A 17391-nucleotide genomic window follows, 5' to 3' on the forward strand; every position below is an offset into this window, starting at 1 on the left:
AGACTCTTGAGAGTCCCTTGGACTGCAAGGAGATCCAACCAGTCCATTCTAAAGGAGATCAGCCCTGGGATTTCTTTGGAAGGAATGATGCTAAAGCTGAAAATCCAGTACTTTGGCCACCTCATGCGAAGAGTTGACTCATTGAAAAAGACTCTGATGCTGGGAGGGATTGGGGGCAGGAGGAGAAGGGGACGACAGAGGATGAGATGGTTGGATGGCATCACTGACTCGATGGATGTGAGTCTGAGTGAACTCCAGGAGTTCGTGATGGACAGGGAGGTCTGGCGTGCTGCGATTCATGGGGTCGCAAAGAGTCGGACACGACTGAGCAACTGAACTGAACTGAATGATAATAGTAATAGCTAATATTTATTGCATGCCTACCATGTGCCACATGTTTTATGTCTATTACCTCACTGAACCCTCACAACACCATGAGATATTACTATTACCTATCTACATTTACAAGGCTTCCCCGATGGCTCAGTGGATAAAGCATCTGCCTGCCATGCAGGAGACCTGGGTTCAATTCCTGGGTCAGGAAGATCCCCTGGAGAAGGGAATGGCAACTCACTCCAGTATTCTTGCCTGGAGAATTCCATGAACAGAGGAGCCTGGTAGGCTACAGTCCCTGGGTCAGAAAGAGTTGGACATGACTGAACAACTAAGTACTCACTCACTATCCTCATTGATGCTGCAGGAAGCAGACCCACAGAAAGGTTAATTATTCAAGAACACTCACATAGTAACTGAGAAAACCTGATGCAAACCCAGGAAGGCTGTCCCCAAAGTCCAGTATTTAACCACAAAGCCTGGTGGCCTTCTCTCTGTTATTGGGCTTTTGGAGGCAGAGTTAATTTCATATTCTGTCTAATCTGAGGGCTTGCATGGAACAGGGAACATTACATCCAGTGTATTCACTGGGTCTCGCACATCAATCGCACCATGCTGCTCTTCTGCTGATGCCCCCAGAGACACCTGCCAGTCTCCCATCAGCTTTCCACCCGCTTGAGGCACCTGTCACTCAATATGCCACCAACTCCATTCATTCTCCTTCCACCTAAAGGCTTGTCCGTATCCTCTCTACACGACTGACTTTTCCGTCCACCCAGTAACCCACACTAGTTGCCTCAGAATTATATTAACTCCTGCCTCTCCTCTGCCACCCACCTTCAATTATTATATGGTCTGATACATTCCATCCTCTGAATAGCTCTGAGTCCATATTCATCTCCACCAGGACTGTGCTAATTTAGCTTCTCAGTAACTCTCAGCCTTACAGAGAAAAAAATGACTCTTATGACTTCATTCCTGATGGGGGTGTTCTAAAGATGATCTCTTCCTAAGAGTTAATGACAACACTTTGGGATTTATGAAATATATTTCTTCTTAAATACCATTGAATGTTTCTCTTTATGTACTATCTCTTCAACTCCCCCAAATCATCGTGCAGCGGGAGAATTACTGACAGACAAGCAGCATGTGGTTGACATGAAGTGAAAAGTGAGTTGAATGGAAGGGCATTGTTCTCGAGAAGGCCCCGGCTTTGGGGTCAGGCTGTCTGAGTTTAAATTCCAATGCCACTTTCCATCTGTGGGAGCCTGCGCAAACTGCTCACCTTTCTAGGCTACTGCATCCTTTTTTCTGAGATGTGGCTGATAATAGTACTTCTCCCACATGGTTATGTGAGGGTTTAGTAAGAAAATCCACTTAAAGAGCTCAGTGTAACACCTGGCAGGAGGTGCTCAACGTTATCCATTAATCATATTAACTGTAACCTCGGGTATGAGGAGGTCACACTGTTGACCTCAGGCAGAGCTGGGAGTTCAAGTTCTAACCCTGTGTTCAGTTTATGATGACACTTCCACTCCTCCAAAGCAGGAATTTCATTTCCTTTCAGTCTCTCTTAGTTCCAAACATTAGAATCACCCAGGAGCTTTATAAACTCCTGTCACTTGGACCTAACTCAAGAGCATCTGACTTAATTGGGTAGGACCCAATCTATGCACTGGGATTTTAAACACTCCCCAGTGTCCCTAATGTGCCATCAAGGTCAAGTCACACTGGTCATGGCAAGGCCTGGGTACATGTGTGTATCCTGTTATAGGAGGCAAGACAGAGAAGTGTCTGTGGGTAGGAAAAGGCTCATCAGCTGTAGACACTGAGAAACTGAAGTCAAGGTCCCATTTGTTCTTAGTTCAGTCAGTAAGTCCTGCCCAGCTCTTTGTGACCCTGTGACTATAGCCCTCCAGGCTCCTCTGTCCAGGCAAGAATACTGCAGTGGGTTGCCACTTCTTCTCCAGGGGATCTTCCCGAGACAGGGACTGAACCACATTGGCAGGTGGATTCTTTACCACTGAGCCACCAGGGAAGCCCCTCTATTTGTTTCCAGGGCTGCAAAACTTGCCAAGCGTTCAAGATTCAAAAGAGGAGCTAAAAAGAAAACTGCTTTGACATTTTGGTGAAATCCAACTATGGATGACCCATCAGTCCCACTTACTGGAGGCCCTGGCTACCATGGGAGAAGGTGATCTACGCTCCTCCCCAGCATCTCCAGTGAGGGAGATTCTCTTCTGAGAATCAAGAAGCAAACCCCAATGCAAGGTTCTTGACACTCACCTGGTGGATACTGAAAGTCTTGGCTTTGTAAAACCTTGTGGACCCTTTAAGCAACATTAGAAAAGGTGGTTCGTTTAAACTGCAGAATCCCAGGGACACATCTCTCTTGGAAGATTTACTGGCCAGATCCAAGACTTCGGGACTCTCTGATGATCTGGAATGACAGCGGAAACAAACTCTGACACATCCAGGAAGACACATTGGCAGGGAGAATTCGTTTCAAACATACAGGCTAAACTGCCCTGATTTCAGGCTAAATGCTCATCTATTTCCACCTAGTACAGGGTGTGTGTGTCCGCGCATGTTAAGTCGCTTCAGCCATGTCTGACTCTTTGCAACCCTATGGACTGTAGCTCGCCAGGTTTCTCTGTCCATGGGGATTCTCCAGGGAAGAATACTGGAGTGAGTTGCCATGCCCTCTTCCAGGGCATCTTACAGACTCAGGGATCGAACCTGAGTCTTTTATGTCTCCTGCATTGGCAGGTGGGCACTTTATCACTAGTGCCACCTGGGAATTATTAACGCATATATGTGGAACCTAGAAAAATGGTACTGATGAAGCTACTTGTAGGGCAGGAATAGAGACGCAGAAGTAGAGAATAGATGTGTGGCCCCAAGGTTGGGGAAAGGGGAAGGAGGGATGAACTGGAGGAGTAGCAGGGACACATATACACTACCATGTATAAAACAGATAGCTGGTGGGGAGCCACGGTGCAGCACAGGGAGCACAGCCCGGGGCTCTGTGATGACCCGGGAGGGGCAGGAGGGGGGGTGGCTGGGAGGGAGGCTTGAGAGGGACGGGCTATATGTATATTTATAGCTGATTCACGTAACTGTACAGCAGAAACGAACACAAAATTGTGAAACAACTATCCTCCAATTAAAAATAAATTTTAAAAAACATATAAAAAAAGAAATATGAAAAACAAAATAGGCAGAGAGGACAAACACAGATACCAGATGACCTAGAATGACAATGAATAACAGGAAACCACCCGAAGTGACTTCGAGAAAAGGTTTATCTCACTGCATTTCTGTAGACAAATCTCATGGGTAAATCTACTTTATCTTATGACTGTTGCCAAGCCCTGACAGCAGCTTATAAGCCTACAGGGGTGCCTAAGGCTCATGAACAGGGCCAGGCCCTCCCTCTGCTCAGGGGAAGAGTTTTGCTCTCATCTAAAAAGGGACATAATCTGAAAGTTAATTTTAATTAAATCTTTTCCAAGGTTATGTTCCAAAGCTGCTGCTGCAAAGGGAGGCTGGGCCCTAGAGCTTCTGGTTAGTTTGCTTTTAATGTGTGCATCACGCCAAAGATGTGAGCATTGGACCATAAAGAAAGCTGACACCTAAGAATTGATGTTTTTGAACTGTGGTGCTGGAGAAGACTCTTGAGAGTCACTTGAACAGCAAAGAGATCAAACCAGTCAATCCTACAGGAAATCAACCCTAAATATTCATTGGAAGGACTGATGCTGAAGCTGAAGCTCCAATACTTTGGCCATCTGATTCGAAGAACCAATTCACTGGAAAAGACCCTGATGGTGGGAAAGATTGAGGGCAGGAGGAAAAGCGGGTAACAGAGGATGAGATGGTTGGATGGCATCACCAACTCAATAGACATGAGTTTGAGCAAACTCTGGGAGATAGTGAAGGACAGGGAAGCCTGGTGTGCTGCAGTCCATGGGGTCACAAAGAGTCAGACATGACTGAGCGACTGAACAACAACAAATCGTGCCAAAGAAGGTGTTTGGAAAGTCTGCAGATGAGAGCAGCGTGAAGCATGGTGACAGGTTCTCTGTGTTGGCAGGCCCCACTCAGCAGCTGCACACACACCTCTGGATGAAGACATTGCTGATACAGCCCTCGAAATGACTCCCGCCCAGACGCAGGGACTGCGGGAAACCTGAAAGGCCTCGAAGCCTTTGGTTATTCTTCAGAGGCTGGTCATCAATGAGGAGCCAGAGTCTGGAAAAAAAAAACCAAACAGGAGTGAGAACAGCTGGTGAAAACGATCCTCTCCAGGTGGGCAACTGACTGTCTTTGATTCAGACCCAAAGTCTTTTACCTGAAAGAACTCAATAAACCATTTTGAAAGCACATTTGCAGTTTTTTTCCATATATTTCTTTTTGCACACGGCATTTTTATTAAAGTACTCTACAGGCATAGCTTGTTTTATTGGACTTCATTTTAAAAATATGCTTCACTGATATTGTGGTTTTTGAAAAATTGAAAGTTTGTAGCAACTTGCCTCGAGCAAGTCTACTGGCACCGTTTTTCCAATAGCATTTGCTCACTCCGTGTCTCGGAGTCTCACTTTGGTAGTTTTCACAAGATTTCAAACGCTTCCCAGCAAAACAATTACAAATCCCTGAAGGCTCAGATGGTGGTTAGCATTTTTAGTGATAAAGTACTTTTTACGTAAGGTATGTACATCATTTTTTTTTTTTTGACACCTATTGCACACTTAATAGATATAGTATAAGGTAAGTATGGAGAAAGCGATGGCACCCCACTCCAGTACTCTTGCCTGGAAAATCCCATGGACAGAGGAGCCTGGTAGGCTGCAGTCCATGCGGTTGCTAGAGCTGGACACGACTGAGTGACTTCACTTTCACTTTTCACTTTCATGCATTGGAGAAGGAAATGGCAAGCCACTCCAGTGTTCTTGCCTGGAGAATCCCAGGGACGAGGGAGCCTGGTGGGCTGCCATCTATGGGGTCGCACAGAGTCGGACACGACTGAAGCGACTTAGCAACTTAGCAGCAAGGTAAGTATAACTTTTATATTCACTAGGAATCAAAAATGTTGTGTGATTCTTTTTATTGTGTCATTAGCTTTACTGCAGAGGTCTGGAACTGAACCCACAGTACTCCCAGGTGTACCTGTATATATACAGAAAGTACAGGTCGTAAATGCCCAGCTCAACGCATCTTTGAAATGTGGAAACGCCAACACTGCCAGCTCCCCAGGCACCCTGCCTGGGCTCCCTTTCCAGTTCTCCCTCTCCAAGAGTAACCAGCATCCTGAATTCTGATGAAATAGTTTAGTTTTGCCTGCTTCTGAATTTTATATACATGAAATCAGGTATATAATGATTTCGCGTGTGACCTCTGTTGCTCAGCCTTACACGCAAGGGTCACCCATGTGCTGTGCACAGCTGTAGAGCTTTCATTCTCATCTGCCCATTTTGAATGCACCCCAATTTATTTATCCATCCAACTGCTGATTCTCAATCAATGAGAAAATTGATACAGTACCAAAAAGGTGGTCAAGACTTACTAGTAAAATACTGTCCACATCGAGGACAAACATGTCTCAGAAAAGATACTAGAAAATTCCATTAAACTAAATAAAATAAAATTCTTAGTGCTCTGGCAGAAGAGCCATTCCACTCACCCAGAGTTGTCGCTTATTACAGACACATAGTGCAGCAAACCATCCATGTACGTCTGTGGAGATGTGAAAATTGGGCTGCTGCTGTCCCTGGTGCTCAGTTCAATGTGACCATCTTCCAGGGTGACCTGCAGACTGCTTGCCTGCAATCATCAGAGAACAACGTACCCATCAGTGCCATCCACCTGCACTTAATATGAATGTATCAAAACTGAATGTGTGAGCAAAACTATGTACAAAACAGGATGTTTCAAACCCAGTGTTTTGACTTTGCTATTTTGATCTAAAGGTTATTTTTGAATATTTGGACTCTGTTTATGAATATAAAAATCTTATGCAAATTATTTCAACATTGATGAATATGTCAAAAGCATTTTATGGATCTACATTTGTTAACCAGCTTAATGTCTCCATCAATTATACAAAAGATACACCATTTCTAAATTTTTCTATTTTCGCTTTCACTCTGCTGAAGTTATTTTCATCAAGATCAATGTTATAGTGAATACATTTTTACAACAGAGACTTGATTCATCAATTTTCTTCATAGATGATTACAATGACAGCTTCCCTTCAGTCATGAATTTTTTATTTTTGGGTCCTAATTTCCAGGACATTCAATTTTCCAATGTCAAACTCTGCAGATATAAATGTTGGCAAGATAATTTGATTCTTTCTATTAATTGCTAGTGTGTGGTTGAAAATAAACATTTAAAAAATACCGAAAAAAAATTGGTGTCATTTTTGGCATTGTCATTTTCATTTTGTTGATGTGTTTTTCCTACCAGGTACAATTTTTGTGGTTTTCAACCAGATGTGATTCTTCAGGGAGCTTTGAGCCTGAAACAATGTTTACAGAGTGTGGTGGTAGCCATTGTCAGTTTCACTTTATGTTGATGTTTTTCAATTGGCAATATTTATTATAACTGGATAAAAGAATGCTAACTGAAATGTATTTCTTAAGAAGTTGAATCCCTTAAGAAGTTGCAGGCAGTGTTCCTAGGATATTTGAAGGCTTCCTGCCTTGTCCAGGATTGACCTCATCTTTGCTAAGCCAAGTCTTCCGCCTCTTGTGGACTATATTGTACACTGTGTATTAAGTGTCCCCACTCCTGTGGAGGAAACTGGAGAGTGTGTCAAGAGTTGGGGCAAGGAACTTCCCTGGCGGTCCAATGGTTAAGAATCTGCCCTGCAATGCAAGGGATGAGGGTTTGATCCCCGGTTGGGGAATTAAGACCCCACATGCCACGGGACAGCTAAGCCTGCGTACTTCAACAAAGAGTCGCCCCCACGCCACAACTAAGAGCTGGTGCAGCCAGCCATAAATAAACTAATACTTTTTGAAAAAAGAGCTGGGTCAAAATATCCTGCTCTGATAGAAAAGCCACGTTCACAATCTAAATGTAGGCATGTGCTTTTTCAGGGGTATTTTTGTTTTGTTTTTTAAAAAGGATCTCAAAGCTATACTGTATAGCACAGGGAGCTCAGCTTGGTGCTCTGTAATGACCCCGAAGGGTGAGATGGGGGTGGGAGGGAGGCTAAAGAGGGAGGGGATATATGTATACACATGGCTGATTCACAATGTTTTGCAGCAGAAAGTAACACAACATTGTACTGCAATTATATTCCAGTAAAAAATAAAATAATCAATAGAACATGAATTAAAAAAAAAAGATCTCTAACAGCTGATTGAAAAAGACAGCAAGAGAGGAGAAGAGTTCCATTGCAACATAACCACAGAGGCAGCTAGTCCTTCCTTTCAGCACATACTAGTTGTCTGTTGCGCTGGCAGCCCTGAAGAAACAAACCCAAGAAAGAGAGTGTCCTACTTCTCTTTCTATTTTAAAATCCCAGTTGTTCCACCGGCCAATTTAGGAGTATTAGCTGACTTTTACGCCTACATGACCACACTGGCTAAATACTCTTAAATTAGAGAATCATGGCTTGCTGTACAGGAACAAAGAGCAAAAGGCATTACTTTCTTCCATTCTCTGATGCAAATATTGTCCAACAAGCTGCTGCTGCCAAAAAAGGAATCTCAAGAGCTATCTTTTATGGAATCACAAACGAGTAATGGGTATACATTCTGATTTTTTTTCTTAGTTCTAAACACTTAAAGCTACATTATTACTTATAACAGTTCTACTTCACCTTCACTCAAAATATACCTGAAAAGAATGAAAACGGAGCCCACGAATACACATAAATCCCATTCTGTAAACTAGAATTTACTTTCTAAGCCTGATTTCTTTTAGGCCCTACCCCAGGATGGGCAACCACTTCCATGGTTGAAATCCACAAAACATTTACTGTGTGATGCTAGACAAAAATGCCCAACGGATTTACCTTCAAAACCCCTCTATTGTTTTTGACATCGAACCTTGAGTCAGGCTTAAATCTTGTTCAACATTCATACAATATTTCATACCCCCATCTGATGACTTAATAAGATGCCACTGGGTTGAAAGGTCTGAAATCCGAAGGAGGCTTGGAAGTGGCTTGATGATGTGAAGTCCAAATTGGTGAAACTCAACTGTCCTCCCCTGGAGAATGAGGCAGATCGCACGAGCTGAAATGCAAACATGGAATAAATTACTGGCCCTGTAATCATGCCATGGCTGAAATAATAGTATCTGAACCTAGGTCACTTCACTTGAACTGACCCATGGGAAAACAGTTTGCTTTTTCTGCGTGATAATTTGCCAACCATCTCGATGTTTTTGTGTGTAGAGCTGGTATTTCTACCTTCCTACAAATTTAATATACAAGCCTGAAGAGGTTTTGCAAGTACAGGGAGAGTGTAATAAATGAGCCAGTTCATCAGATCAGAATATGTCAGAAGCTGGTGTGTTAACGAAAGCTAAACATGGGTTAGCTAGGGACCACTCCTTTGCAAGGTTCTGAACTCTTTACTTACCTTCCAGTCTTCTGAGCACTTTTTTGTTACTCCCACTGTATCATTCAACCTGACAACGCCAGTGGTCTTCTTCAGGTTCTTCATGCAGCCTCGGAAAGCAGGTGTAGAAATGTTAAACCTGATTTGGGGATGCAAGAAAAAGAAGATGGACCAAACACAGGCTTGATGGGGAACTGCAGCTGAAACACGGCACTCATTCCCTACAGATTCTCACCCATGAACAAGTACGTGTTTTATGGTTATCTCTTCTCATTGGATTTCTAGACTGCTACTAATTTTGTGATACTGGGAAAATCTATTAGATATTTCCATTCTGTGTGATTTGCATTCTCAATATTAAAAATGAATACAATAATGTTGACAGAAGAATGGCCAGTGTCCCCAAAAAGTATAGACATATAGAAGATGTACAACATCTGAAACTGTTCCCCCCATCCTCTCCTGGAGTCATGATAATGCATCATGAATTAAAAGCATATTAATAAATTGATATACTAGAAACATCATTGGAGAAGGAAATGGCAACCCACTCCAGTGTTCTTGCCTGGAGAATCCCATGGACGGAGAAGCCTGGCAGGCTGCAGTCCATGGGGTCGCACAGAGTCGGACACGACTGAAGTGACTTAGCAGCAGCAGCAGCAGCAGAAACATCATATAAATATATATTAAATTCCCTGGTGGCTTAGGTGGTAAAGAATCTGCCTGCAATGTGGGAGATTGGGAAGGTCGCCTGAAGGGAATGGCAACCCACTCCAGTATTCTTGCCTGGGAAATCCCATGGACAGAGGAGCCTGGTGGGCTACAGTCCATGGGGTTTCAAAAGTCAGACATGACTGAGCAACTCACTCTTTGAATAACTAAATAAGTAAGTAATTTATTAGAGCCAGAAATACTCTAGAAAACTTCTTAATCTTTTTTTCCTGTCCAGTTTTAAGTCAGCCACTGTAAACACCAAGGAAATAAATTATTACTTTTTGGTCCTAGTCAATTAGGAAAAATGTGGCTTGGTATATTTAATCAATGCCAAGCTGGAACAATGGAAAGCACTGTCCGGCCTCATATGTTATATCCACCACCACCTAACTGTTCAGGCTGGGCAAGAGGTCACTGTGAGGATTAAACAAGTTCACGTCCAGGAGGTACTCGAAACCCTCCGTGGCACTCAGGAGGTGCTTCCGAGAGAAGCTGCTCTGGAGCATTGGGCTCTGGAGGCAGGCTGTGTGGGTCCAAGTTCTGTCCCGGGTGTCTTCTCTGTGCTTCTGTCTCCTCATTTATACCACAGGAAAGTGGTAATCTGCTTCCCAGCCCAGAGTTTAAATGAGATAATGTGGGTAACGTACTCCAATGGTGCCCAGTGCAGAGCAAGGACTCAGGGTGAGATGGCAGAGTTGTAACTATCCCCATCATATCAGTGCATCACTATAACAATTTCTTTTTTCTTAATTAAAAAAAAATTTTTTTTTTGGTTGGGCTGCACAGCATGTGGGATGTTAGCTCCCTGACCAGGGATCAAACCCATTACCCCCTGCATTGGCAGCGTGGACTCTCAACCAGGGAAGCCCCCATAAAGAAGCAATTGATAAAGCAGCTCTTCCTACGTAACTGCCGTGGCATTTCCCCTTTGATTTGACTTTTGGATCTATCTGGAGCGGATGTCACACAAAAACACTAACATACGTGAAATGACTGAAGTCCGGGCAAATATTTGTGTTTCTTAAGCAAATGATGTACTAAGATAAACACAAAGCTGACTTCATTGCTAATCCCTAAAGCGGCACACTCTTCTAAATGGAAAGATGTCTGCCTTCATTTTCATGCAATTCATTATAAACAGCTGAGCTACATGTAATCTGCATAAAATTAAATTTCATTAAAAGGAAGAAACAAATCCTCATGGGCATTGCAGCACAAGCTTGATGATTTTATAAAACTGGCTTCTTGCCTCAGGAGAGGAGGAAAATTCATATCCATTCCTGGGGCTTGTCTATTTGTCCACATGTTAATATTTATTAACTCATTAATTTAATATTCTGATCCATTCTCTCTTGGGTTTCAACATGTTTTAAACTCATCCACATCTCCTGATTCCTTTTTTCCATAAAGCACAGGTTGAAGGAAGAATAAGGTGGCAGAAAAAGTAAAGGGGAAAGGAAGGTAGCTGACAGACAAGGAACACCTGTTTTGTGCTGAAGCTGAAGCTGCAATACTCTGGCCACCTGATGTGATGAGCCAACTCTTTGGAAAAGACCCTGATGTTGGGAAGATTGAAGGCAGGAGGAGAAGGGGTTGACAGAGGATGAGATGGTTGGATGGCATCATCAACTCAATGGACATGAGTTTGAGCAAGCTCCAGGAGATGGTGAAGGATAGGGAAGCCTGGTGTGGGGCAGTCCATGGGGTCGCAAAGAGTCGGACACAACTGAGCTGCTGAACAACAACTATTATCTGATCCTCACAATAGCCTTTTGAAGGAAATATTTTCTTTTTTTAAAAAAAGATTTACTATCATTTAATTTATTTATTGTTACATTTTTATTTATATTGGAGTATAGCCAATTAATAATGTTGCAATAGTTTCAGGTGGACAGAGAAAGAACTCAGCCCTACAGATACATGTATCCATTCTCCCCTAAACTCCGGTCCCATCCAGGCTGCCACATAACTGAGCAGAGTTCCCTGTGCTCTACAGTAGATCCTTGTTGGCTACCCATTTAAAATACAGCAGCATGTGCCTGGCCATCCCAAACTCCCTAACTATCCCTTCCCTCTATGTTTCCCCACAAGGGAGATATTTTCTCACCTGACATTACTGAGCACTTAGCATGTGCCAGGCACTGTGCTAAATCCTTTACTCTGAATCCCACGACCCTCTAAGAGCCAGGGCATCACTGTGCCCACATTACAGATGTACAAGGAGGCTGGGAAGGTTAAGTGACTCCCACGAGGTCATGCAGAAGGAAGGTGGCAGCATTGGAGTCCCGGGGGTCAGTGTGTCACACAAGCTAGTGTGACCTGAAGCCCTTTCTCTTTATGCTTACACAGGTGTGCACCCACAGCACTGGAATGATCATGACTCTTTCCTACATAACAGTTACGTACAGCGGAGATGTTAAAATGAAAGACTCATTTCCACTATTCTCTGGGATGTTCTCAATACTCTGGCTCATCTGAGGGCCTAGAGTTCCACATTCGCTCCGGAATTCAGGTCTGAGCACACCTGCTAGAGGAACATGGCTGAGGAGGGCTGTAGGCTGCCATAAGAATGGGTGTGTACGCTGGGGTATGTGTACACACCGTGGACCACGCTGTTCACAAAGGCTTAGCCGGGTCCAGCCTACTGTGGGCAGATCTCAGAGAGCAGGAGGAACAAAATCAAATCCCGAACTCAGTGCTGGGTATTAACAAATGCTCAACAGATCCTTGCCCGGTGTTTAGTTTTGGAGTTAGTTTCATTGTGATGTGATATTATCACACTCTGTGATACAATGATGTACATAACTCCTCGGGAAGTGTTTTTTGTTGGTCTGAGGCACTGTCAGGGATGACAGTGCATCTCTGGCATCATCAGGGGTGATCTGCTCTCCTCATGGGAAGCAGATGGGATTAACAGACTGTGGCTTGCTTCCGACTCTGATCCTACACAAGTCACTCCAAGATCTGGGTCCCGAGTCCCAGAAGGTATGCTACAGGGAGAGAGAAAAAACACCACGCTCACAAGGTCTCTTGCCTATGCGCCTGTACACAGAGGTAACATACATGAGGCTTGCTTCTCTCCACATTAGGCTCAAGCATTGACTGTCTCCACTACTCCCCTGCCAGGGCTCAGGGCACCTCCCCTCTTTGAAAGAACTGCTGGTTATCCCTACAGACTCAGCTGTGGGTCACTGGGGAGAAATCCTCCATGACCCACGTCAGAAGCGGGTCTCAGGACTCTGAACCATCAAGGACAGCACCAGAGGGATGAAGCAGGGCCAGAAACAGCTGAATACTGTTAAGCATTTTACTTAAGAGAGAGGAAAAGCTCAGTGAAATCTTTTGACCAGCCTCTGTCTCCTGCATGTTCCAAGTCCTTAAAGATTGACTCAAAACTCTATGTATAAACCTACCCAGAAAAAGGAAGCAGTCCCTGTTTGGAAGACCCTAAAACAGATGCCTAGGAAAATTCTGTATGTCCATCTATATGTGTGTGTGTGCGCACAGGCACACATACGTGCACACGTGCACACTCAGTCATGTCTGACTTCGCAACCGTATGGACTGTAGCCTACCAGGCTCCTCTGTCCATGGGATTCTCCAGGCAAGAATACTGGAGTGGGTTGTCATTGCCTTCTCCAGGGGATCTTCCCAAACCAGGGATTGAAGCCAAATCTCTTGTGTCTCCTACATTGGCAGGCAAATTCTTTACCACAATACCCATATATGTATTTCTTTAATGGACAGAAATAAAAAGGCAAAGGTTGAGTGTTGACTATAATCCAAGGTCACCCTACTCATTGATGGCTAAGCCCAAACTGAACCATTTCTTTGGATCCTCACCCATTAGTTTTTCCTAGTAAACTTTGCTTGGCCAACATCCTCATCATGGTCTGTGGACTTTCTGCTGTAGCCACACAGAGGCAAACACCTCTGAGAATCCATCGCCGCTCTGGGGGAGCCTACTTGCCCCCATAACCTCAGTAGCCACCTGTTCTCAAGCTTCATTTACCCTTGCTCCAGCCTGGACGTCTCTCTAGAGGTCAAGGCCTTCCATCTAGTCCTTTCCAGGTATCTCCAACTGCTGTCTCCTGGGACTAAGCCTGTCTCAGACTGAGCTCACCACCCCGTTTCTCTGCTGGTGCTGGCCATCTGTCCAAGCGCTAGATCAAAGTCCTTCTTGAGCACTTTTCTGTGTTATTCTTCAAACCCAAGCAACCTTTCAGCACTGCCCATCTGCTGCCCTAAGCATAACAAGAATCCACTCTCTTCCTCATTGGCCCTGTCGTTTCCGTGGGCAGACCACCTGCCTCTCACCTGTTATACTCATCTTCAAACCTCTCCACCTGCCTCTGCTTTTTCCCTCTTAATCCAATCTGCACCCTGCACTACAGCAAGCTACTGAAAACCCCAGTCTGATCATGTCCTTTCTCTGTGGAAGCCCCCAGTGGTCCTTACTGTGACTTTCAAGATCCTCTGTGGTCTGGCCCCTGCTTCCCACACCAGCCACAAGGGCCTGCCTCATAGTGTCTCTTAAGAGTTCACACTTTGGTTCTTATCTCTTTACATATGTTACCTTTCATATGTCAGGTTCTTTCAGATCTAGTCAGAGACCACTTTCCTGATACCCTAAATGGGTAGATAGATTCCTTTACTGGGTCCCTATCACCCTGAGCTTCCCGTCTGATAGCACTGGCCTTGTTCTACTGTCTCCCTTCTGCTATACTTGAGACTCTTCCCTGTTCTTCATCATCCCAGAACTGACCACACTACCTAATGGCATTAGAAACCCAATGAGTGCTTGTGCAATGAGCAAACAAATGACAGCCTCCAACGTGTGAACGGTGCTGCCTTAGGTTACTCTATTTTATTACATTTAATTGAATAAAACCAAGTTTACTGGCCATTCATAACTAGCTATTCAAGGTTGAACTGCTATTTAGTACTGATTATATTAAACATTAATATTACCTCTTTGGCTCTTAATTTCTACATTAAAATTAAGAGGTTACATACCATGATCCATAAGGTCCCTTCTAGTTCAAAGAACCTAGGGAGGAAAGACATTCACTCCCAAACTCTATTAAAGTGCTGAACTTTCTCACCTGCATCTCTGTCTTTGGGGGCAACCCTGACAGCTTTTATTTTTATGATCTTGTTGATGTAGACCATTTTTTAAAAGTCTTTATTGAATCTGCTTCAATATTGCTCCTTTTTTATATTTTGGTTTTGTGGGCAGGAGGCACGTTAAGATCTTAGCTCCCTAACTGGGTATTAAACCTGCATCTCCTGTATTGGAAGGCTAAGTGTCAATCACTGGACCTCCAGGGAAGTCCCCAGACAACTTTAAGACAAAGATTAGTGTCTCCTTATTGAGGCTGGACATCTGTTCAAATGTATAAGGTTTTGAGAAGACCACCTTGGCACAACACTTCATAAATCACATCTAGTGCTCCTTCTAAATGATGGATAAATTAGAAAGAGTTAACCAGCCTCAGATCTCATATGAAAGCAATCATCACCAAACATTTTGGGAGCTCTCTTAGCTTAGTCATGAGGCTGTAGTAACCCTTCCAAGGAATCTTTTTTTCACACATCACTGTCAGCCATTTGGAAGGATGTAAACAAACGAACAAAATGGGAGTTATTTTTAAGTGTATCCTCAGAGTGGTGTTTGTTTTTCTCATTCACATTAAACTTTACTTCCATTCAAGTTAATTTAATTCATTCGTGTATCCATTCATCCGAGACAGGCATGCCCCTGGTCCCTCCCCGATAACACACACATAAGGGGGCAGGTAATACAAATGTGCCTCATGTCCTAGGAGGCACTTCAGTGCCCCAGCCTTCTGTGCCCAGGGCCGCCTGTGCTCTCCTCTGTACCAACCAGGACCCCAAGTGAAAGTGCAAGTGTTAGTTGCTTAGTAATGTCTGACACTCTGCGAGCCCATGGACTGTAACCCGTCAGGCTCCCCTGTCCATGGAATTCTCCAGGCAAGAATACTGGTGTGGGTAGCATTCTCTTCTCCAGGGGACCTTACCGACCTAGGGATAAAACCCGGGTCTTGTACACTGCAGGCAGATTCTTTACCATCTGAGCCACCGGGGAAGTCCACAAGGACCCCAAGATATAGCCCCTATTTTTGATGGCAGTGTTGTCAACACCAAGTCTACTCATGCGGTGTTTCTCCTCCCAGGAACGACAATGGAAGTGGCACACTGTTTCCTCATCTCCCCGCTACCCCAACCCCTAACCCCCGCAGCTTTCAAACAGCCAGGCCCGTTACCCAGTAATAACAGCCTGTTGTACTCTGTTGGCTAACACTATTAATACAGAAAAGTAATTCTTTGTTTTTTGCTGGAATTAAACAAGGCAGATTTATCTGTAGCAATCATAACTATTAAGAGAGGTGACTTGCTTCTTTAAAAAAAGATCATCTTACCTTTCCCTGATGGAAATGGGAATTCCCCCCAGATAGTATGTGCTGAAATCAAATATATCATCTTCAATTTTAACACTTTGAATATCCACATTTATCCACATACGTTGTTGGACTTTTCCAATTTTGATCTGAACCTAAAATAAATGAGAGATGAATCAGCCAGCAATGAGAAATAAAATAATTCTATTCATGACAGTTCAGAGCTATTATGTTTTTCCTTCCTTCAGATTCATTTATATACACGGTATATATATTAATACAAGGGATCTGAGCACAGTAGCACATCTGCATAAAATTATAATAATAAAAATTTAAATAGAGATGTTTGCATTTGTTTGTTTGTCTGTTTTGGCTGCACCGCACAGTTTGAAGGACCTTAGCTCTCTGACCAAAAATTGAGCCTGCACACTTGGTAGTGAAAGCCTGGTGCCTAACTACTGGACCACCAGGGCATTCCCGAAATGTCTGCATTTGAAATTAACCATTTTTTTTAATGTTAAAATATTTTATTATTGTTAACTTTTTATTTTGTATTGGGGTATATCCGATTAACAAGATAGTGACAATTTCAGATGAATAGCAAAGGGAGTCAGCCATACATATACATATATCCATGAAATTAACCACATTTTATCTATACCATATGGATGTTATATATTTCATGCAAAGTGTTCAGATTTTAAAAGGATATGTCTCTCAGCTAATAAGTTCATCTAATAGAAAAGTGTTCTGTGCACTAACTTAAAGGATTCAGATAAACAGATTCAAAGGACGTACCAGATGATCCTTCCCGTCGTTTATGATGTCTCTGATTCCTTTTTCTTTAGGCGGCTCTGAATTCAGTTTGTACCGCACCATGAGTCGGCCGTCTTCCACATTCAGAGATATGAAATGATCCTACAGCATGGGGACAATGTAGATTAGGAGAATTCTCAGACAGAGCCACGTGTACTCAAACTCCAGCCTGCTCTCAGCTTCACCTGCCTTCCTAGTTCAAAGGAACAACAGTGCTTAGTACTCAACTCCTGGGATGGGGATGATGGCTGAACCCTGTCAATCACATTAAACAATCTATACAGTAACCAGCACACAGGAAGGAAACAATAAATGCTTGCTACTGTCATGATTTTGTTTTATACCAATCTATAACCAGCATGTAAAACTGGCAACTTAAAAGATACAGATCATGAATATCATTGGCAAATATGATTGCTACCTTTTGGAGGGGTTTCCCAGGTGGTGCTAGTGGTAGAGAACCCACCTGCCAATGCAAGAGATGTAAGAGATGAGGGTTCAATCAATCCCTGGGTTTGGAAGACCCC

General features: G+C 43.5%; 1 protein-coding gene across 7 annotated transcripts in view; it reads right to left on the bottom strand.

The window, feature by feature from the left end:
• LAMA3 (laminin subunit alpha 3) overlaps positions 1-17391 on the bottom strand; it is a 249672-nt gene that overhangs the window by 18605 nt on the left and 213676 nt on the right. For all 7 annotated transcript variants that reach the window (XM_070778824.1, XM_070778825.1, XM_070778826.1 and 4 more), the window contains 7 exons: positions 16847-16966; positions 16070-16203; positions 8934-9051; positions 8445-8585; positions 6020-6159; positions 4456-4587; positions 2620-2773 (listed from right to left, as the gene is read on the bottom strand). In XM_070778824.1, the coding sequence (XP_070634925.1) occupies positions 2620-2773; positions 4456-4587; positions 6020-6159; positions 8445-8585; positions 8934-9051; positions 16070-16203; positions 16847-16966 (939 nt within the window). The remainder of the gene's footprint in view (positions 1-2619; positions 2774-4455; positions 4588-6019; positions 6160-8444; positions 8586-8933; positions 9052-16069; positions 16204-16846; positions 16967-17391) is intronic.

Source organism: Bos indicus, chromosome 24, assembly GCF_029378745.1.
Source record: "Bos indicus isolate NIAB-ARS_2022 breed Sahiwal x Tharparkar chromosome 24, NIAB-ARS_B.indTharparkar_mat_pri_1.0, whole genome shotgun sequence".
In the NCBI taxonomy this organism is placed as follows: domain Eukaryota; kingdom Metazoa; phylum Chordata; class Mammalia; order Artiodactyla; family Bovidae; genus Bos; species Bos indicus.